Here is a 22,958-nt window from a genome sequence, read left to right as displayed (position 1 = left end):
ATTAACGAATTGCTTTAACTGTTCACAAGTGTTACATTGATCAGATCAAGTGAACCAAAAATGTGTGACCTAAGAATTAAGAAAGTATTTAAAGTTTAAAGTAATTATGGGACAACCTTTTTTTGTTTATTCAAATTTGGCAAATAAAATAAATGATTGGTGTTATATGTTATTATGTCAGATCTAAAAACGCATCTGTTTTTGAATAACTGTCGTGGTCGTAACACAATTTCGCACGAGGCGGATCAAATTTAAACCAATTAAAGAGATTTTTCATTTGCAAATTTAGATGCAAATGTTGTGTAACATTTGTAACATTATTAATTTATTTATTTTACCTCCTAATCCCTAACATTTTAGTTTTGTAAAGTTGGAGGTTGTTTATTTTCCTACTCCTACGAATAAGAAAGAAACGACTTTTTGAAAAATTTAGAACACTCATTTTATTATATTTTAATCATCATTTTTTTTTCATAAACTCACTTTTATAACGCTTTATCTTAAAAAATTTTTTTTGTTATATAGTCAACTTTTCATTAAATCAAAATTTATATATAGAAACATATTTATTTCAAAATGAAAGATGATACTAAAATGATACTATCTTTAATAGATAGGATAGGTTCAAAGTTACCATGTAAAAGTGGAAAAAAGCTAGAAACTTTAGAAGCAGATGGCTTAATTCAACATATTGTAAATGCCATTGTTGATTTATCCCGATTTAAACTTGGCACAATTGCACATAATTTAACCAAACTTTTAGAAAGTATCTCAAAGGTAATATTATTTTAAATAAAATAATCATTTTAAAGTTGGATCAATGTTTATTAACTTTTTAAATGCTTTATAGCATACTCAAACATATGAAGATTTACCTTCAACCGATGTATTACAATCACAACTATTTATTTTAAAAATTTTATCAGCATGCATGACTCATCACTGGAAATTTCATCGAGGAACATCAATAGAATCACCATCTAAAGAAACTTCAATTGAAGAATCATTAAATACATCAAATACGTCAAGTCCGACAAGCCCATCAATCCCATTAAATACTACAAATACACCAAATATGTCAAGTCCATCAAATACATCTTTTAGATTACCAAGATCATGGGATGATCCACCACCTTTAGATGATAATTTAGCAGTATTTATTCTAAAAGTTTTATCTCGATTTCTTTATCAAATGGCTTCTTTAGAAGATTATAACCCAAACGTTCATAATGGACCAAGTGGAGGAAAAGAATCTCCTATCCATAATGCTCAAGCTGCTTGGTCTCCTGCAACATATGAATTAGTTAGTGAAATATTTAAGAGTGCTGGGCGAGTGATATTTTATATTAGTGCCTCAAATTGGAATGTTGTTTTTGCAAGGATTAAAAATCGAATTGCGTTCTTGTCTGCTATAAATGATGAATGGCCTGATACATCTGAATTAAAGCTGCTTGAGTGTAGTGATTTAAATTCAAAAAGATTATCAATGGTATTGCAAGGTCAGAAACATTAATTTCTAATTTAGATTCAAAACCAAATATTCTCTATCTTAATATATAAATGTATTCTTTTGTTTTAGAACTTTGTAATTCTTTTATGAATTTAAAAAGATATACTCAAATATCAATGGCAATTGTACTTCGAAAAGCTATTTGGAATTGGATTGAAGTTTTCCCAGCAGAATTTGTTAAATTGTGTCAATCACAAAAAAGAATGGATGGTGGACCTGAACTTCTTTTTGATATATGTAATAATATTTCTAGCGGAAATAAAAGTAAAAGTTTATTTTGGCCTTTGCAAACTATGTTGCTGGTCCTGTGTCCTGATATGCTAATGAATGCCGTTACAACGGATAAAGCCCCAACTAAGTCAGCTCAACGAAAGGTAGATTTAAAAAGTTCGAACTATAATCATTAAATTCCAAATTTTTATTTACTAATTTCGTTTGATTAGATATTATTTTTTGACCATCTTAAAAAGTCTTTAAGGGGTAGAAATCATGCAGAAGTTGCTGCCTCATGTTATGTAGATATTTTTAAAGCTTCTACTTATGTAGCAAGAAACGAAAAATCTGCACTACGTCAAATAGTACCAGAAATGGAAAATGAGCTGAAGGTTGGGTTTATTATTTTCATTTTTATCTAAAATTTATATTAACATTTAATCCATTTTTTATCATTTTTATCATCAGGATAAGCTATTTGACCCAAACAAACCGTTCCCTAATGAACAAAACGTTGATCAGAAGCTGATGACTGAATGTTTAACAGCTTTATTTAGAATAAATCCTGAAAACACTTTACGCACGTTAATTCCTATATGTGTACATGAAGATGCACCAAATTCTTTTAAGTTAGTCCTGGTCAAAAGTTGTTATTCTATTGCAGCAGAGGTAAAAAAAAAATTATGTTCATACATGTCTAAAATAATAATCTTTTTTTTGGTTGTATAATTAATTTTTATTAATATTATTTTTTTAGGAACCACGACTCCCTTGGAGTCCTAAGATTAACACTATGTATCCCTATTTAGCAGCGCCGCTTCGTAAGTTATTTCAAGATCTCATTAATTCTCGTACCACACCTTTTGACATGAACAGGCACAATAGAAGAAATCATGATGAAAGAACAGAAATCATTTTAAACATATTAAAATTGTATCGCACTGAGCCGTATCTTGCAATCGTTGTAAGTAAATTCTATTAACTATGATAATGATTTATTTTTTTATTAATATATATATATATATATAACATTGTTATTGAATAATAGGAAAGAAACACGAATGAACAAATTGTCGACAATCAATCCATTATACTTGGAATTATGAAATGTTTGAATGACAGTAGTTATATAATTAGGACTACTGCAGGTGATACTTTATTAGAGCTTCATAGCCCCAACCTTATAGAATCTTGGGGTACTGGAGAAAATAAAATGCAACATTTTTGGTATATAAGGTAATGGTATATTTTAAATAATATGATCTTTAAATAAATTTCATTTGACATTGTTTCTATTTATTATTTAAAAGTTCACAAATAACTTGTACCGTTGCGAAACAAATTTTGGAAATGAAAGATAAAGATGAATTAATTAAATATATGTTGGATCTTTTGTTCCAACTTTTACTCCGACGTAACGATTTTCTTAGGGCTAGATCAAACAAGGTAACACAAGAAACGTGTGATTTTATTTTTATTGCTATAAATACTTTTTATTTAATATTAATCATGTTGACATTTAGGACAAACCAATTACCCCCACAAATATTCCAGATCGGCTAAGTTCAAATGTAGCACTTGAGATTGCTTTATTGGTCTCTTTGTGTTCTTCAGATATAGAAATATGTTCAATTGCAATCAATTGTTTTGATCAGTTATGTGAAGAAGCACGAATAACAGCTGAAAATTTTACAATCGATGTGGATGCACCTCAAGAATTGCCATTGCCTTCTCAAATGACGATTGTTGAAAATTGGAATGTTTATATAGAATTATCAAATTCACCGTATATAGTTCCTGGTCGAATGGCACAGCAAAGACGTATTCGTAAATTATTACGTCTGATGACTCGACCTACACCTGGTAATATTGGTGCATGGGAAGAGGCATGGGATAGATGGAAGAAACTCACAGATATAATTGCAAAACAATCTGATGAACCAGCTCCATTAACTCCAGTAACTCACAAAAAAGTTGTTGGTTTTTTGGCACCAGTTAGAGCACATCCTGTTGTAGTTCCTGATATCAATGAATCACAAACTATAGAATGGCATAATTATACAGGTTTTCTTGCAGCTTTGGGCGGTTGCTGTGGTCATGAAAGATTAAATCCAAGTAACGGACGAGGTTTAGATATTACTCAGAGAAGAGTTTCTATATCTTCGGGTTCTGATTATATAATAAAGATCGAAAAATTTGTTCAAGAGATGGTTAGTTTATTGGTCAGTGATACAATTTTTGTTCGAGAAAGTGTGAAAGAAGCCCTCGGTAATGAATTAAGTCCAAGATTATATGTTATTCTTTTCCGTCATTTGGAATCAATAGTTTCTCGATTTGAAAAAGGTGGAGAAGCTAGTCCTCAGGAAAAGTTCACTCTCTTTGTCGAACAAACAATTTCAGTATTAAAATTAATATTGGAACGTATCTATGATATGTCCGACAATTTATACAGCTGTGATATTGGTGGGCTAGTTCTTTCATTTGCCCGTTATCTAAATAAGTTAGGTACAAGTAATACTTCTCTTCGTATAAAAAAGAAAATGTGCCAACTTGCAGAACTTTTAATGGTAAAAAAAGAATACGTTAACCTACGTCAAGAAATTAAGCTACGTAATCATTTATTAGAGATTATTATGGAATGGACTTCGGATTTTTCTAAGTCCGACAATTCAAGTGTAGAAAATCATTCAGTTTCTAACAAGAGTGAACGGTTACATAGAGAATTGGATCAAGCATGTTTAAAAACTATAGTAGCGCTTTTACATTTATTACCGTTACAACCTTCCGAAATTTCACCCGATTCTGACTTGAGTCAGATTAAATGCAAAATGTTTTACAAGTATTTTTCATTTTTTATCAAGTTATTGAACAGATGTAGAATTCTAGAGGTTTGTACTATTTAAGATGTCATACTTGTATAAATTCTATTTTCCCAATTTTTTTAATTTTATTATTTATTGAAAGGCAATTGATAGTGGAACACATTCTGCCAAAAACAATCAAGATTTACAAATGCTGTTATCAAAGGTACTTATTTAATATTCTGTTATTTCGAACATTAACTCAATATTGAATTTATCCCTAAAATTTTCATTTATCATGAATGCAGTCCAAGGAATACGTCAAGGATCTTGGGCCTTTGAAAGATTATACCATTTTAGCCTTGAGTAATCTTTTAAGTGCTAATGTAGAATCTGGCCTTAGATTCTCACTATCCATGGGATACCATGAAGATTCAAAAACCAGAACCGCGTTTATGCAAGTTCTTACTAATATCCTCAATCAAGGAGCTGAATTTGAAGGATTGGATGAGAATGCTATGAAAGAAAGATATAATAGACTAGTTGAGGTTGTTACGAATTCAGACTTTGATATTGCACTATCTCTTTGCGAAGTTTCTACCGAACAAGATGAATTATCCAAAGTTTTGGTAGCGGTGTTTGACTCGCAAAATAAATTATTGGATTTCTTAAAAGCTATACTTGTCAATGAAGTAAATAGAACAGGCAAGGAAACATGAATTTGAAATGCGTTATTTTATTATTCTTTTAAGTAATAATTAATTATTTTAAACTTTTTTAATATAGATTATGAAGCAGATCTGTTCAGAAAGACTAGCATAACAACAAGATTGTTGGGGGCTTTTGCTAAAGCTCATGGAACGGAATATCTACGTGAAACGCTTCAACCAATTTTAAACGACTTGGCTGAAAAACCGTCAGATTACAGTTGCGAACTTGATAATGATAGAATGCTTCCAAATGAAGATTTAGAAGAAAATTTGAAGAATCTCAAGGAGCTTGCAAAAGCTTTTATTAATGCAATATGTAATTCTAAGGATAAGATTCCTAGGTATTTGCAAATATATTATCGTTATTGTTACTCGCTCTCCTTTCCTAGTAAACAATATTTTTAAATTATTTAATCAAAAAAATGTTATTTTAGGTCTTTCAGATACGTCTGTCACTATATTGCAAAAGCTGTTGCAGAAAAATTTCCGGAATCAGCATATATAATGGTCGGTTCCTTTATATTTCTAAGGTTCTTTAACCCGGCTTTAGTTGCCCCTGATAGTGAAAATCTTTGCAAACCTATCGAAAATCCAAGATTCCGAAGAGCTCTTTTATTTGTCACTAAAGTTGTTCAAAACCTTGCGAACGATGTAGTATTTGGAGGTAAAGAACCACACATAATGAATATGAATTCTTTTTTAAAAGAACATATTCATCAAATGAAAGCTTTTTTAGAAGAAATATCGGTATGTTGATTGTTTTTATCGATTTTGAATTTGAAAATAAAATATTGATGATTTTCTTACACTTCAATGTAAAATTCATAGCGATTACCATATTCGACACCAACAACTGAATTAAAATCTACGGAATTTACACCACGCAGACTAGATGAAAATCATAAGAAGTCGTTACATAAACATTTATATAATAATCAAGAAAAGATGGCGCGAGAAATTTCAGCCCGTAGAGTTAAATATAGTCTCTCGGGAATTTCAATGGACTCTGAACAAGCTCAAGTTAATAAAATGTCTTGGGAAAGACTTGCAACTTTACTAGCTCAACTAGGTCCACCTGAACAATCAAAGAAAGAGATCATTCATGTTCACACGCAGAGTTATGACACAGCCAATCATTATTTCCTAGATTTTATGAAAAGGAACAAAGATCGTAATTTGGATTCATTGAAAAAGAATATATTTTATGAAAGTGGTGTTTCAAAGGTAAATTTATTATTAATATAGTGATTAATTGATTTTTTTATATAAGGAAAATAAATTTGGTTTTAAATTATTTTAGGAGAGACGCCCTGTATTTTATTATATAGCACGAGAACTTGAAGCTGAGTCAACAGACATTGAACTTTTGATGTATCATATCCTCAATGTAACTTAACAATTCCAAATTACTATATTTATTTATTTATATTCCCAAATTGAATAATTTTACAAAAAAATTTTTTTCTTAATAGACAATTGAGAGGAGAATGGGAAAACCATTTGAAGTAGTTGTTGATTTAACTCGATTCAGTTCTGACAATGAGATTCAATCTCAATGGGTTCAACACTTTATTCAGATCCTTCCCTTCGATATCCAAGAGAATCTTGCAAGACTATATTTTTATAATACCAATACAGCTTTTAGGAAATTTGCGAAAAAATTATCTCGTCCTTTACCTAATAAAATATTGAGGAAGGCGGTGTTTTGCTGTAGCCTAGCCGAAATTAATGATCATATTGCTCCAGGGGAGGTTGGTTTACCCAGGTCTACAAGTAAGTCTTCACCAAAACAAGACAAGATCGATTTATAAATTTTTATTTACATTTAATTTTATCTGTAGCAATATTGGACACTGACCCTAGTACTAGCTACGCAAATGTAACTAGAATCTCACACTATAGAATGCATATTCCAGTATTAATAAGATTAAGTAACGAATATATTCAAATATCAACAGTAAGTTTAAATTAATTATCTTTTTTTTAAAAAAAAATTTTTTGTAACAATTACAAATTGGATTTAATTTTAAATATAGCATAAAAAGCAAGATTTATTCTACGGATTGAGTTGTCAACTCAATGATGTATATCATATATCGGAAATCGAGGATATAACCAAATCAACTCATAGAAATGATGATCAAGAATTTATCATTAAACAAGATCGTGGTAGACCTGTATATGCATTATCGAGTCAAAAACGAGAAGTTATTATACAGGCAATAAAATCATCTAAGGTAATTTTAGAAAATTGTGATAATCAAATGTTGTATATATTTAATCGGCCATTTTTACTTTATAATTTATTGTAGGCTCGATATCAAATAGAAAAACCAACTACTACTATACTAGAAAGAACATCTTTAAGCCCAAGTAGTGTACCCGGTACTCTGCTAAATATGTCACTTCTTAATATCGGATCTGACGACCCAAATTTGAGACTAGCATCTTATGATTTATTAGTAGCTTTAAGTCTGAACTTTAATTTTGATGTTGGAAAACAGCTTCTCAGCGCCAAGGGTAATTTTACGAATTATATAAACTGTTTTTTTAATATCAACATACTAAAATTAGTATTTATTATAGGTTTATGTATACCTGCTAATAATAGCACGTTTATTGTGCAATTAAGTGAAAGACTGGCCGTTTCAGAAACCGGGTTAACATTGGAATTTCTATCAGAGTTCTTTGTTGGATTTTATAAATCCAACACACCACAAAAACACTTGTGCCTTCAATACATGGCACCATGGCTTCCAAATTTAGCACTTTATTATAGAAACGGTGCCGAATTTATTAATAAAACAAAAGATATCATTAGAAATTTGATTGACATGACAACTAAGGAGCCAGAGGTAATATAGCTTAAATACGGCGAATAAGATAAAAAATATTTATTAATGAATTTTTTTTTCTTTTGTTTCAGTTGTATACTGCCATACAAACAAATGTATGGAACACACTTAAAGGAGTCGACGAAATAACTAATTTAATAATCGATGAATTTGTTGAATATTCTGTGAAGCATGGAATAAGTTCGGCATCGGCTGAAATTGTCGCGAATACGATCGTCACCCTTTCATCCGTAAATGTTCGTGGTAAAATTATTGCAAGGCTTCGTAGGGTAATTTTTATCTGTAACTAAATACTTTTTTTTTGCAACTTTTGCTTTCGTTTACTTATTTTATTTTTGGTTAATTTAGGTTATTACACGTACTTCATTGAATCCAACAAGAACTCTTACAGAAAATCCGGCATGGCCTGAAATCGCAGTTTTGATTCGTTTTAATCTTATGCTGTCGTTTAATAATCGACAGCATGTTCAGCTATATCTACCCGAATTATTCTATATAATAACAATGCTTATTGCAACTGGAGCTCCATTCATTAGAGCTTCAATTCATGGATTGATAGTGAATTTAGTTCAAAGCCTTTGTACTGTTCAAACTCTTGATCCATCAAATTTGAATCGATTAAATATATTGTTAACAGAATTGTCAGAACCAAACTTTAAATTATTTTTTGGGTTATCTAATGTGTCGGGAAACGCTTTTTCAATGACAGGTGAGTCTGTTGTTGATTTACCAAACAACATGCCACTTAATTCCCTGGAAACTGTTGTTCAGGCCCTCCTGGAAGTTATGATTTATGGTGCTCCTTCCGTTGGTATGTACATTTTATACATTTTATTTTTTTCTATAAAAAAAAAAACTAAAAATCTATCTTTTTTTTCTTTTTAGATGTGTCAAATACCTGGAGAGCACGCTGGATGGGTTTAGTCGCGAGTTCATCTTTTCAACCTAATCCTGCAATACAGCCAAGAGCCATTGTTGCTCTAGGTTGTTTAGCACGTGTAGAAGTTGATGATGATCTTCTATATCAAATATTAGTAGCGTTAGAAGGAGCATTGAAAAATTTTTCGGAGAGTGAATGTTCTTTGATTCAAAGTATAATAATGTGTTTAACGAATATAGTTGAAAATTTATCAAGAGAATCACGATATCTTCAACGTATGTTTTGGTTGTCAATGGCACTTATTCAAATTGGACATATACCAATATTTCAAAGTGCTGTTAATTTACTTCAAGTAACATTGAGAGCTTTGGAGTCGCATAATTTCTTTGAAAATCAAGATCTTGCATCATTTTTATTGAATTCAAGAAGATGTTTGGACGTAATGAGAGAAATGGATAAAGAAGCGGGAATTAATTATAAACATTTTTCATTTGCAGTAGCTGCAGCATTATTAAAAGGATTAAAAAATCCAACAACAAAAACTTCGACTCAATCAGCTTTAATTGTATTTTTGGATATAGCGGCAAAAGGGGTTAATGGAATTAACCCTGGGAACAATGTAATTGAGTCAAGTATGTTAGGATATTTAGCGGCTTTATTACCAATGTCGGCGAATGATGCTGATATGAAAGGATTACTTGGATTAAGTGGAATATCAGATATTTATGTTGATGACACGGAGCTTCAAACAACATATTATAAAATATTTGACAGACTCGATATACCAGATAACCAAACAGCTTTACTTTTAATTTCTTTAATGGTAACAGTGTTACAACATGCCGAAAGTGAAGCTGAAAGATTATTTCTTTACGGATTTTTAGCTGAAGCAGCAAATGCTGTTCCAGAAGTATTTGCTTTAGTGTACGTTGTTATAATTTGTTCATTTTGTTTTTATTTAATCTTGACAAATTTATTAATTAATTCTCCATTATTAATAACAGTTATGATACCCTTTTACCCAAAATGATTCAAATTGTATCAACCAATGATACAATACCAATATTGGATGCAATACATTCAATACATTATACAGTCGGGTGTGAACCACTTAATTACGAACAACAATCTTACACAAGAACCAATGGTAATCATTTATCTTATTTATCCGAGATCGGATTTAATAATTTAATGGATTGCGGTTCATTTCAGACTGTGACGAGAGAAAAAATGAAAATTAATGCTAAGTTAACCAGTAAATTAATCAATTGTATGATTAACTGTGAATAAGAATAATGAAAATTTTAAATTTTACATATTTTATTGTACTTTAAAAATTGTATTTATATTCAGAAAATACTACTAGTTTTATTATAATTTTGTATTTTATTTATTTGTTTATTTGTTTAATAAAAAAAAAATGCTAATCATAAAAATTTACACTGATAATTTAACACCCAATCTAGCTCATTAGAAATACACTAACCTGTTCAATTGCAATTTTCGGTCATATGCACCAAAGATTTTATAGGTTTTCATGTATTACACAAAAAATCAGACAAATCAAACCCAACCGAAAAAATAGGGTTATTGAATATTAACAATTAATTACCCGATTCTTAACCACCTGATATGTTTGATAGCCATACGTGATTTTGTTGTCACATCCATAGGAAGATATCCGTTAGTAAAGTCTTTATTTACTAACATTGAACTTATTCACATAATATTTATCCCAAAATTTCAAATAGTTTAATTTTTAAAATATTTATTTTTACTTCTATTTGATGCTAGATTCCCATTTCTGCAGTGGACTCATGGACCACGAATTAAGTTATAGATTAATTTCTTGTCATAACCAAAACCGGAAATCCTACGATAAAATCGATCAAAACGTGAAACTGGTTAAAGATCGGTTAAAATGATTAACCTCGGCCAAATATTTAATGCCGGCCCGCATTACTTATTAATCGGTTATTACAGTTAGGCCTTTCAGGCAGCGAGGAGAACATCCTAAACAATAAAATAATATACTGATTTTACCAAATAATGCAAAAAATCAAGAAAGTCCAAAAGAAATGTGTTTTGCGCTACGATATTTTATTTCTAAACCCGGATGTAAATTTCCAAAAACTAATTACATCGGACAGCTGGTTTATACCTGCGTCTATCAGAAATCGCCATATACAATTTAGCATTCATTTATGAGAGATCTCGTGAGATGATGCCAGTGTCTTGGCAATAACTTAAACTACAATCGCTGAAAGTCACACAAAAAATTTCAACTTAAAAATCTTGTAATGATCTCATCATATAATTGAGACATTTTTTGTGGTAATAATATATACCCAATAAATTTTTCGCTTCAACAAAGTTTATTGTAATTTATTTTAAAATGTCCTTATACTTAAAGCAACACAAAATGTAATTGTAACAGATAATCAATATGTGAAACAAATACCTGTGCATATTTCTTTGTGACAAAATATCGTTTTTGATACATTGGATCTATTTGTCACACTAATGCATAATTATTATATATAGTACCTATCGTGATGATTAATGCAAATGATATGATACTATATATATATATGTTCTATACTTTTGATCACTTTTTCTCTCTCAAATCCTTTCATAGTTTTTCGTTTACATTATCCTGAGTGTTCTAGATTATTACTATTTTTGAATCGGAAAATTTGAGAATTTTTTCTTTGATAATATGGCCGAAAAGGGAATGATACCAGAAATTTACTCATATTGCGATTTTGAATTAATAACAAAAAAAAATCAAATATATCAAGATTTCAAAGAAATAATCAATAAAAAAAAAATTCCTTGGTCAAATCCTAAACTAAATTTATGTTCATTACCTACAGAAATTCTTTTGAAAATTTTATATGAATTAATTTTGTTGGAAAAATTAAACCCTCCGAAAACCGCAGTGATTTTTTTACCTTTAGTATGTAAATTATTTTATAAGTTATCACATGATACAGTTATATGGGAACAGGTTTTTATAAATGATTACGATGTCGACGCAAGAAAAAGAAGATTTAATTTTTGTAATTTCAGAAAAATTTTTTATCGTAGATCAAACTTAAATATTGAAAAAATGTATTCTAGTGTACAAACGTTGGAAAATTTTTATCTTGATGATTTATCTCCAAGTGAGTCAGTTTTAGACAATATATTAGATGAGTTAACGTGCTTGTGGGTTCTTGTATCAGAGAATGGTGAGAAATGTTTATTTAATTTATTTTATATCACGTAATGTTTAGTGATTTTTTTTTTAATTCGATTCTAATTTTTAGATGGAAAGAATTTAAAAAAGCTTACCGAATTGGAAGCACCAGAATTCTGTTGTAGGGTTTTCAATTTATTATTTGCAGACATGGATTCTTCTTTGAAACATTTGGCTTGTGTATTTATTTCTTTAAAGATTATTTCTATGATGTTGGCTTATGGTGGGTTAAGATACTTATAATTGTTTCTTAGAAATCTTTGTAAGAGGATCTATTCACTAAAAAATTTTTTTCTTCTTATTTTTTTTTCATTAAAGGTGTAAAGTCATATTCATCCATTGTTAAAACTATGGTGGACAAATTACGTGAGCGAATATTAAATTGGGATCCTACAAAAGATGCAGTATTTCCTATGTTGGATTGTCATGCCCTCCATATCTATTTAGCTTGTGGAGCTCGTGATGATTATAAAATTCTTCCAGAATCTTTAATTTTTGATGCAAGAAAATCGGATAAATGGTTACAATGGACGGATATGGTTGATGTACGTATTAATAATATTTGTAATTTTATGTTAAATTTTTTAAAAGCCTTATTTATTTATTTACTTTCCTTCATTTAGGTATATTCATCGAATAAGATATTATGGTGTCTTAGAAATGATGGATATGATTGGCCTTTTTGTCCTCCAAACCGATGGAAAGGATTATGCATAGATCCTACACTTACAGTAGTTGAAAAAATATTAAAAATGGATTTAACGTTCACTGAAGTTGAAATTGATAAAGGAGACGGTGATGCTTTCAGTGATTATTTAGATGATGATGAAGGGACTTATCAGGATAATTCCTTACATTACAATTTGGAAGGCGTATTGACTGATGATATGGGTACGAGTTATTATACGGAAGGTGAATCATTTCCAGTAGATAAAGGTCGTAGGGTGAATTTCGTATATAAAGATAATAAAGATGATAATGTTTTGGTGAAATTTTGTGGATTTATGACTGCATATGGGATTATTGGAAGATATTGGAAGTCCGGAGAAACTGGTAAAAATGCTGGATTCTTTTGGATTTGGTCATATTAATTTATTCCCGAAAAAAAAAATTATATAAATTTTTAGATACAAATGATAGAATACATTGTACAATATATTTAAATTTAAATAAACGAATATAAAATAAATTTGTGACGTCAAAATTCACGTGGTGACATTGTTACGTACTTCGATCGACGCGGAAACGAAAAAAATTTATCCTTTGAAAATGGAAACGTGTAAAGAATGCGAACGGCCAATTACTGAGTATAATTGGTGTCATGATTGTAGTGCGAGACATTTTCAACAAAATTTCAACAATTGGACAAGTGGTAATGGTAATATTGATAAATTTATTCAAGATACTCAGTTATCAGCAGTTTGGTATAATAAATTATTAGAGTGGATACCTTTTGATAGATTTAACAATATTGAACATATTGGCAAAGGCGGATTTGGTGATGTGTATAAAGCGAAATGGATTGATGGACGTATATGGAATTGGGATAACAAAAATCAGAATTGGAATAGACTTTATCAGGATGAATTTGTCTCCTTGAAAAGTTTAAATAATTCAGAAAATATTACATTAGAATATATTAAAGAGGTATTAATTAATCATAAAATTTTTTGTAATATGATTTTTTTACCAAAAAAAATATATATATATGTATATAATTTTTTTATAGATTGCATCACATCATAAAATAAATGAAGCTTTTATCATTGAAATCTATGGAATAACTCAACATCCGGAAACAAAAAATTATATGATTGTTTTACAATATGCAGAACATAGAAGTTTACGAAATTATTTAAACCAGAATTACAAAAAGTTGACTTGGGCAGAAAAGATTTATATATTACATAATATTGCGAATGGACTTGATCAAATTCATAGAAATGGATTAATTCATCGAAATTTACATACTGGCAATATATTAAGGTTTAAATATGGAACTTCTATAACTGATATAGGATTATGTAAGCCTGCAGATTATAACAATACATTAGAAAATAAGGTATATGGTGTTTTACCTTACGTGGCTCCGGAAATTTTACGAGGGCAAAATTATACCAAAGCTTCTGATATTTATAGTTTTGGTATAATTATGTATGAAATAATTTCTGGATTATCCCCATATCATGATATAAGCCATGACAAAAATTTAGCAATAAAAGTTTGTCAAGGGTTTAGACCAAGATTTAACATTAAAGTACCTCAATTAATTTTGCATTTAATTAAACAATGTTTGGATGCAGACCCTCTGATTAGACCAACTGCTGATGAAATATGGAATACTTTATTGCAATGGTATGATAATATTCAAGAGCAAGATGATACAGGAATATATAAACAAATAGAAGAAATTAATAATAATTTATCAACTAATGATATACCTTCAAAACATTATGAAGCAATTTATACGAGTAGATTACTTAATTTTGATAATCTTCCTGAACCAAAAAATCCTGATAAATATTAAATATTACTATATATCACTATATATATTTCTTGTATCAATTGAAATACATATTATATTATTATTTTAAATTATTAAATTAATATTTTACTATATAAAATATATATAATTATTTACATTGTAATTAATAAAAATAATATAATCTAATATTTTATTTACATTATATCTTAACATAAAAATCAAAAGATAAGACTTTATACCAAACTATTATTATAATAAATATTATTACTTTATTAATAGTAAAATTACTAAAATACCAAATACTAAAACTGTTAAAATTACTAAACTAGCCAAATTTACTAATATGATCTTAATATAATTTAATATATTAGCAATTAAATTTAATTAAAATTTAAATTATTAAAAGAAAATATTAGTTATATTTTTAAATAAGAAGATTATACAATAATCAATTAATTTAATTTATTTAGAATTTTAATCAAAATATAACCAAATACCAAAAATAATATATAATATATTAAACTTGCTAAGATAAGTTTAAAATTTTAGTATCTTATTTAATTGCTTATTATATGGATAACATCTTCATTAGACATCCCATTAAAATAGCCTAATACATAAGCATTATTCTGTAATATGTTTTTATCAGATTAATCAAACATTATTACACATACATTGTAAATTAATGTTTTCATTTTTCCCAATACATTAAATCATCCCACACACGTTAAAAATCCAAAGCATTCTGTAAAACGATATAATATTATAAACATTGAGACCTCTTCGTTGTCTTTTTTTCTCTTCTCCTGTTTCTGTTTCTTCTTCCGTGGAGAAGGATATTCTGCATATTCATTCATTAACCTTTTATCTTTCAAAAATTTTTCTTTTTCGGCTCTCTCTTAACTAATTTTATATCCTAGTATCGTTTTATTTAATAGCTTCTACATAAAGAAACTGTGTAAGATATCACATAAAATTCACATAAATAGTATTAGAAAGAATATTATTAACCTTGATCTGTAAAATAATACGTGCGACCTTTAAAATTTTATCAAGTTCATCATAATCGATAGGAATTTCTAACTCGGCCAAATCAGTGGAACATAAAAACCAACACCAACATATACTATTATATTAACACTGCTTGTAAATAAAATGTGAAGAAAGAAGCCCAGGCATCAATAACTTCGGAAATGATTGTAGTACTTCTTTTGACACCCTTTTACTGCTAACAGATGCGATAGACTTCATTAATGACATGTGCATGTCTCTTAATGTTTTTTTTAATCTTCAGTGTATTAGAAAAAATTTTCTTTAAATTATCGATTACTGAACCAGCTCTTTTGCAGAGTGAAAATTCACGGCCCCAAGTCTCTTGCTCCTAATTCTGCAAGTTATGTTAGTATATGCTTCAAACTGACATTAAAATATATATAATTTAACATACACAAAAGAGCCAATCCAGATGAAATCTTTCATCCCCTTCGTGAGCCTTGTCACGACGTGCTCGAGACACTGGTTCACCACTTATTTGTTATTATGAGAAAACACGCGCATTTGTGCAGACAAAGAAAAAATAGAAAGGATAAAATAGAAAATCTTACAAGTGTCGATCCATGATATTATCTAAGCACGAAAAAATAAAATTTTTATAAAAACATCTATATTTTTTTCTGTATTTTTCCTTTTTGGAATTTTTTTCTTTCACAACTGACAAAAGAAATTCAAATAAGTTGTAAGTAAGTAATGAAATCCGTTGGCGTACAGTAGATGTATAGTACTTACGTAAATCTTATCAAATCAAAAATATAGGTTACGTCTTCATCTAAGTAATCGATTTCAACTGTTTCTGCATCATTTGTTTGATTTGTTTTGTTGTTTGAATCGCCAAACAAGCCGAGATCAAATTCTTGGGAACTCGTTTTTAGAAAATTTTTTAGTTCTTCTAATGCACCGCGTGTTCCTTTATGAAGAACTTTTTCACCAATTATTTTAATCTGATCGTTATTTAGCTGAGTTCAGAGTATGCGATTAAATTTACATAATTACAAATAAAGTATATAACAACTTCCATAAAATTATAGCCATTTACCTTTGATAAATCTTGTAAACATTTCTCTGCTTGTGGTTTCAATATTGTCCAATCATTAATTGTAGTTCCTAATTCGAGTGCATTAGCTAAAACCTCTTGTAATTCTAAACATTCTTCTTCTGAGAGATATTCTCTGGTTACATCTAAATCTGATCCATCTACAATTCTCCACCATATCGACCTTTTTATTTTTAACTATAATTTAATCATGTGAAAAAAAGTGCAAAAATGAGATTTATAAAGCATTTACTTTGATGAATCTTTGATTCTTTTATCCTCATCTTCTTCCGAAATTAATTCTTTATGATACAGCATTCCTTTTTCAAGCCATGTTAGAATTGCACAATCAAATTCCCATTCAATTATTCCGCTACCATCCACCTCGCTATTTTCATCTGCTTTTCTCTTTCGTTCTTGTTCCGCCGAATCAAACCTCATGCTGGCATATTGTTGGGAAATCAACAATTGAGAATTATATGTTTTAAAATGCTGAATACCAGCCGATATGCCCGTACTAATTGTCATATTTTCTAGATTACGCTGGATAGTGGAATTATAATAAGACAATATGTTAATACAAAAAATATCATAACCATGCTTACCATGTTCACTCTGTTGTTAACTTCCGATTTCGCTAATTTTTTCATATCATCATTCCATAAATCAATGTTGGTTTGAAGATTGTCGGCTTCCTAGTATAGGAAATGAAAATATTTAATTAAAATATTTAATTATCGCAATGTATACTGCAAGCAAAATGTCATACACCACACGTTAGTGCTTCGATCCGTAGCGGTTTTATCCGGATTTTCATCCGGATTGAATTTCATTAAATTTCGCTGGCACTATGAGTTTGGCCAGAATTAGTATAAATTTTTGGGATAATAATACTTTAATGTTGGTTTAAATTATAGTCTGTTTAAATCTGAAATTCATAATCTTTCTCAGCCATAATCGTCACATGAAAATATTCAAGTTTTCATCTGGATCAAAGCACTACCACACGTGCCATCAGCACATTCCCCACTTCAGGCAAGCGAACCGGTTGCCTTCTGTGACAAAGTCACTCGGCCAGCAGGCGCAGGGGTGTGGTTTCATTTAAACATGCACAACATCAACACTCCACTTCAGGCAAGCGAACCGGTTGCCTTCTGTGACAAAGTCACTCGGCCGGCGGGCGCGGGAGTGTAATTTGTGCAAATATGCTAAAGTAGAACTTAACTTTAAGTCGTTGCTTCAAACTACTTGCGCACTGATACTGGGGCTCTTTTTCCGGTAGTAATGCAAGAAGAATTTTAGCTCGGCTCCAAGCGAATTATGAGATTCACGTCTGTTCGCATCAGGTACTTTTTTGATGTAATACAAATCCAATCGTTAACTCCCCATTCCCCAGGAGGCTTAGTATTTTTAGAAGAAGCTAGTATTAGCAGTGAGGTTAAATAAGCTTATTAAAGCAACGAGAAAATACTTACCTGGGTGATAAAGAAATGAAATTATTTCTTTTGATAGTCTAGTGGTCATTATTATTTTACGTGTCCTTTTCGTGTTTAATTTATTTGATGTAGTACTATTTTGCCGATTTACTAACCGAGAAATGAATTCGTTAATTGATAATGATGATATGCGTAGTACAATTGATTAAAAAGGTTGGACTCTTAATTTTTTTATTACAAGTCGGCGCAGTAAATACTTACATCACGTGAGGAGAGATCATCCGCGATTTTAGTATCTTAATTTTGGTGACCTCCGCAGTGATAGACGTACTGATTTTTATATCACGAGTGGTGAGTTCGTCGGAGATTTTTTGTTTGAGGAATCATCCATATGATAACAATCCCCATGAATATCGCCAAAATAACGAATGAAAAAATAGCGGATAAAGGCCAAAAATGGCATGCTTTCTGAAGAGTTGAATGATGTTAAACTGGACATGATAAGATAGAGCGATGCGTAGTAAATTTATTGAGAAGTGCCGGATCAAATCAGAGTTTTTTTTTAGATAATATCGTTTGATTTTTTATAATATGCAATTCTTTTGCGTAAATGCACTGGGGAAAAAGATTATTTTATACTACACGTGAAAATGAGAATTTAATCTGATATAATAAAAATTATGTTGCTTTATGTGTATTCACCATAATTACATTTTTTACAATTACATTTTTTTTTCACCTAAAACAATTATAACGATTAAAATTCAATAAATTAAGTAAATTAAATAAATTAATTAATAAAATTTAAAAATACATAAAGAACTATAAAAATGTAATATTATGATAGATATTATAAATACATAAATACATCTGCAGCAATTAAAAATGAGTTACTTACTTATATTATAAAACTAAAAAAAATGTAATATAACATCATTTTGCAAGAATAAACCAGATTTAGGAGAAACACTTGCAAATAGGACTAAATTTTTTTCGGAGTAATCGTCACGTGATTAATACAGTTGCGGTCTAGACGTTACACATTAGATCACATGATAGTCATTAATTGTTATATAAAGCTTTTTTTTACTTTTTCTGATCTCTCCTTTTTTTTTCTTATAAATTTGCAAAAATTCTATTATGACAACTACAGCTCCAAAAATTGTTAACGATTGTATTTTGGAAATCTTATTATATCTCACTAATGATCAATGTACATTATACAACTGTATCCAAGTAAATCGTGATTGGTGTCAAATAGCTATTCCATTACTTTGGATGAATCCTTTTAAATTTGAAAATTTTAAAATAATTCAAACTCTAATACAAAATTTTGATGTTCAATGGAAGGGTCATTTATTACGAAGGAGAGTTTTTAATTCATCATCTTTATCATCAACATTATTTTCTACTTCATTTAATTATTCGTCCTTTATACAACATTTTGATCTTTCGACCTTCAAAATTTCAGTCAGTAACTGGCTCTTTAAATTATTAAATAGAAAACCAAAATATGACGAAATGATTTTTATATATCAACTAGTTGGAAGTTATTTATTCAAAAATACTCGAGGTTTTGTATCTTTAACTATTGATTATGATTTTAAGAAAATAAATGAAGATTTTGATTATTTCGGTGATCCAGGAGAATTATTTGATGAAGAAGTTACTTCCAATTTTTTAGAACTTTATGATATTTCAAAGTTTGGATATTTTGAAAATGCTATGAAAAATATTGAATCATTTAAATACTCTTATCGAGGATATGAACCGACTTGTCATCAGAAAGAATTTATTAAAGCTATTTCAGAAATTTTCAGAAAATTAACTTTATATTGTAATAAAATTCAAAATTTAATTATACATTCAGCTATTGATCAAGCATTTTTTGAACATATTAATTTTGTTCGCAAGGTAACCTCTGGAATAATTTTAAATCAACAAAATCTTCAATCTGTTAGTTTCTTTGAAGAATGGCGAGATGAGAATGGATCTGATACTTTTTTTTCTTCATTAACTAAATATCAAAAAACAAAAAATTCTTTGAGATCATTAAAATTTCCATATTTTAGTGATATGGAAGGATTATTACCTTTTCTTGCCATTCATCATTCGTTGGAAACTTTGGAATTTACAAATTTTTTTAGTGATTATGATGTCGTAGAATTTTGTACATCTAAAAAGAATAATATCGCTTCAATTCATATCAAGAATTTAAAATTTTATCGAATTAAATTCGATAAATTATACAATAAGAAGAATTACATCAAAGCTGTTGAAGTTTTATTAGATTTATCTAATGATAATTTAAAAACACTTACAGTAGAACATGTTAATGATACAATAATTCAATCAATTTCAGATTATTGTAAGAATTCATTAACTTATTTATCATTAAAAATACTTCCAAAGTATTTCTCTAAATTTGTTGATATTTTATCATCTTTAAACAATCTCAAATATTTAATTTTAGTGGAAGATCACGATTCAAGAAGTAGTCGAATAAAATATAATTATAGTACTTTCGCTAAATCATTTCCTTCATCTTTAAGACATTTGGGACTTGATATATTTATCAATCCAAAAATTTTAGAATTACTTCTTAATGAAATGGAAGTACCTATAACCACATTAGATCTTTATACTGTGATGGATTTTGGGTATCTGGAAGCAATTGTTAAATACATTAAAGTTAATAATTCAAATTTGAAGAATTTTGGATTTAACTCCTTCATTGATTCTTCTTTAAATAATAATCGTTCACTACATAATTACATGAGATTGATGTCAGAACTTTATAATTTTGAAATAAGTATTTACATTGTTGAAAATCACTTACATATCGAAACGCAACATGCCAAAATTTGGTTGAAATATTAGTAGATTATTATTATTATTATTATTTTTATAATAATAATTTTTTTTTTTTTCATAAATAGTATTCTTAATTTAGTTTCAATTTTTTTTTTTATAATGTAATTGATAACGAATGTTTTCAAATAATAAATTTCGTGCAGTTTTATGCTGTGATATATAAAAAGATCTTATCCTTTGACCATTATAATTCTATGCGTAATTTTGGGAAAGATCATAGTGCACTTTTTAAAAGTCTCTCGTAATAGGGCAATTTCTTATATATAAATAATGACGATTTTCAAATTAAATTAAAGAAGTGCTATTGTAGCCCAAACTCTACTATATCCTAAATTAACCCGGTCTCAAGTCTTAAATTTGGTTAGATGACCTTTCTGAGATGTTCGCAAAACAGATGAAGCAGATAGCATCACATGTGTTGCATCATCATGTGTCAAATGTCAAGTATCTGATTTTATCTATTAATGAATGAAAGTAATTCATTGGTCTGAAAATTAAAGAATTCGTTGTAAGTCACTAGTTAAGATCGATATTAGCATCCATCATTCTATACATTTAAACAATTGATCGTGCTAGAATTAACGTTCCATTGTTCCTGTAAAACAGGCGCGTTGGATAAAAGAACTTGAACATGTATTTTCAAAAAGAACTATTTTTAGGCATACGGACAAAATATATAATTTTCACTACTAATTTTCTGATACAAATATATAACAAACAATGAGACTGATCCAACATTTCAAAAAGAATTAGTCCGATATCCAGATGAAATTTATGAAATATGATTGGAAAAAGGAAGTAATAACCACGATAGAAACAATAATAGTAATAATAGAATACCGCATCCTCATATTTATTCCGTTTTTCGATACTAAAATTGATAAACATGGTTTAAGGTTAAAGGCTGAATACTATAACATCTATCATTATATTGGTTCAGCATTCGTTAATAAATTTCGCTTACGATCATTGATCACTAGATTAACAAAAAATAATATAATTATTATTGGTTTTTTTTTTATTGTACCTAAATGATATTTAACGCGTCTTTTAATAAATTTCAACTGATATGAAATACAAATTCTAAGTGACCATTTAGCACCGGTTACTATACAGTATATTAAAATTCCGTTTCAACTAATTTAAGCTCAAACTTACTTTAATACTATATACTATAACACCAAAAAGTACTCATAATTTAGAATACTAGACGGTACATATCAAATATGTCAAACCTAACAAAGATCATACCTGTTTTTTGAAAAAAAAAACCAAACGAGCATCTTATAGATGAATAAAATTTTATTGTTTTCAAAAGGATTCATTTTTTTTAAATTCTAATTTTTCACATATTAACCGAATAAAATTCATACAACGAAAAAACATTATTAATGATCGATTTTTTCCCTTTTATTTGTTCATACTTCATATATAACATATTACTTTTATTTATTTTACATTTACTATTAAAAATCAAAATTTATTATATATAATAAATATTAAACTTTATACTCAAGATCTTTCTTGGATTTTTATTTTTTAACGTTAACGTTAATAATAGTAAAAATATATATGAACATGTTTACTTAGTCTTAGAAAGGCTATTCACTTATTAAAATTTTTTTATCTTGTTATATAACATAAGAAAAAACTATCAAATTTACTTCAGAGTTCAGAATGAGTAACATTTGTCTAATTTTAGTTCTAACTGAAAAATAAAATATTAAAAAGACCAGATATTATCTATTGAATTTACTATTATTACAAGATGTCTCAGTCACCACTATTATACAAATAGAAAAATTTTTTTGTTATCTCTTCCTTTTATATTTATCAATTTCTTTATTCAATTGTATAATTTCTT

General features: G+C 28.8%; 5 protein-coding genes across 6 annotated transcripts; 3 read left to right on the top strand and 2 right to left on the bottom strand.

Moving 5' to 3' along the window:
• Positions 1–576: 576 nt before the first annotated feature.
• On the top strand, positions 577–10,425 carry OCT59_006194 (uncharacterized protein; the record flags this gene model as incomplete). Its single annotated transcript, XM_066141104.1, has 24 exons — positions 577–777; positions 851–1,499; positions 1,580–1,884; positions 1,954–2,115; positions 2,192–2,392; positions 2,481–2,687; positions 2,772–2,959; positions 3,034–3,169; positions 3,247–4,611; positions 4,688–4,750; positions 4,833–5,229; positions 5,311–5,575; positions 5,669–5,981; positions 6,063–6,458; positions 6,535–6,621; positions 6,707–7,007; positions 7,076–7,191; positions 7,271–7,471; positions 7,547–7,754; positions 7,821–8,089; positions 8,161–8,358; positions 8,438–8,900; positions 8,975–9,893; positions 9,974–10,425. 24 exons carry the CDS (start codon positions 577–579, stop codon positions 10,257–10,259), a joined length of 7,896 nt encoding a protein of 2,631 aa, XP_065997930.1. The 3' UTR covers positions 10,260–10,425.
• A 1,656-nt stretch (positions 10,426–12,081) lies between these two features.
• Positions 12,082–13,410, top strand: OCT59_006193 (uncharacterized protein; the record flags this gene model as incomplete). Its single annotated transcript, XM_025326644.2, has 4 exons — positions 12,082–12,202; positions 12,281–12,433; positions 12,529–12,755; positions 12,834–13,410. The coding sequence occupies 4 exons, from the start codon at positions 12,082–12,084 to the stop codon at positions 13,299–13,301; spliced, it is 969 nt and encodes a 322-aa protein (XP_025175180.2). The 3' UTR covers positions 13,302–13,410.
• Positions 13,411–15,594: 2,184 nt separating this feature from the next.
• Positions 15,595–15,961, bottom strand: OCT59_006192 (uncharacterized protein; the record flags this gene model as incomplete). Its single annotated transcript, XM_066141103.1, has 3 exons — positions 15,595–15,636; positions 15,707–15,821; positions 15,882–15,961. 3 exons carry the CDS (start codon positions 15,959–15,961, stop codon positions 15,595–15,597), a joined length of 237 nt encoding a protein of 78 aa, XP_065997929.1.
• Positions 15,962–16,356: 395 nt separating this feature from the next.
• On the bottom strand, positions 16,357–17,601 carry OCT59_006191 (uncharacterized protein; the record flags this gene model as incomplete). The annotated part of the gene is made up of 6 exons (XM_066141102.1): positions 16,357–16,405; positions 16,481–16,707; positions 16,788–16,968; positions 17,038–17,327; positions 17,390–17,479; positions 17,554–17,601. The coding sequence occupies 6 exons, from the start codon at positions 17,599–17,601 to the stop codon at positions 16,357–16,359; spliced, it is 885 nt and encodes a 294-aa protein (XP_065997928.1).
• Positions 17,602–19,360: 1,759 nt separating this feature from the next.
• On the top strand, positions 19,361–21,100 carry OCT59_006190 (uncharacterized protein; the record flags this gene model as incomplete). Of its 2 annotated transcripts, XM_066141101.1 has the most annotated exons (2): positions 19,361–20,880; positions 20,933–20,969. In XM_066141101.1, 2 exons carry the CDS (start codon positions 19,361–19,363, stop codon positions 20,967–20,969), a joined length of 1,557 nt encoding a protein of 518 aa, XP_065997927.1. The 2 variants fall into 2 exon arrangements, with proteins under 2 accessions (XP_065997927.1, XP_065997926.1); XM_066141100.1 differs by having other exon boundaries at positions 19,361–21,100.
• Between the last annotated feature and the right edge of the window lie 1,858 nt (positions 21,101–22,958).

Source organism: Rhizophagus irregularis, chromosome 14 (genome assembly GCF_026210795.1).
Source record: "Rhizophagus irregularis chromosome 14, complete sequence".
Taxonomy (NCBI): domain Eukaryota; kingdom Fungi; phylum Glomeromycota; class Glomeromycetes; order Glomerales; family Glomeraceae; genus Rhizophagus; species Rhizophagus irregularis.
This window is presented reverse-complemented; position numbering and strand designations above follow the sequence as displayed.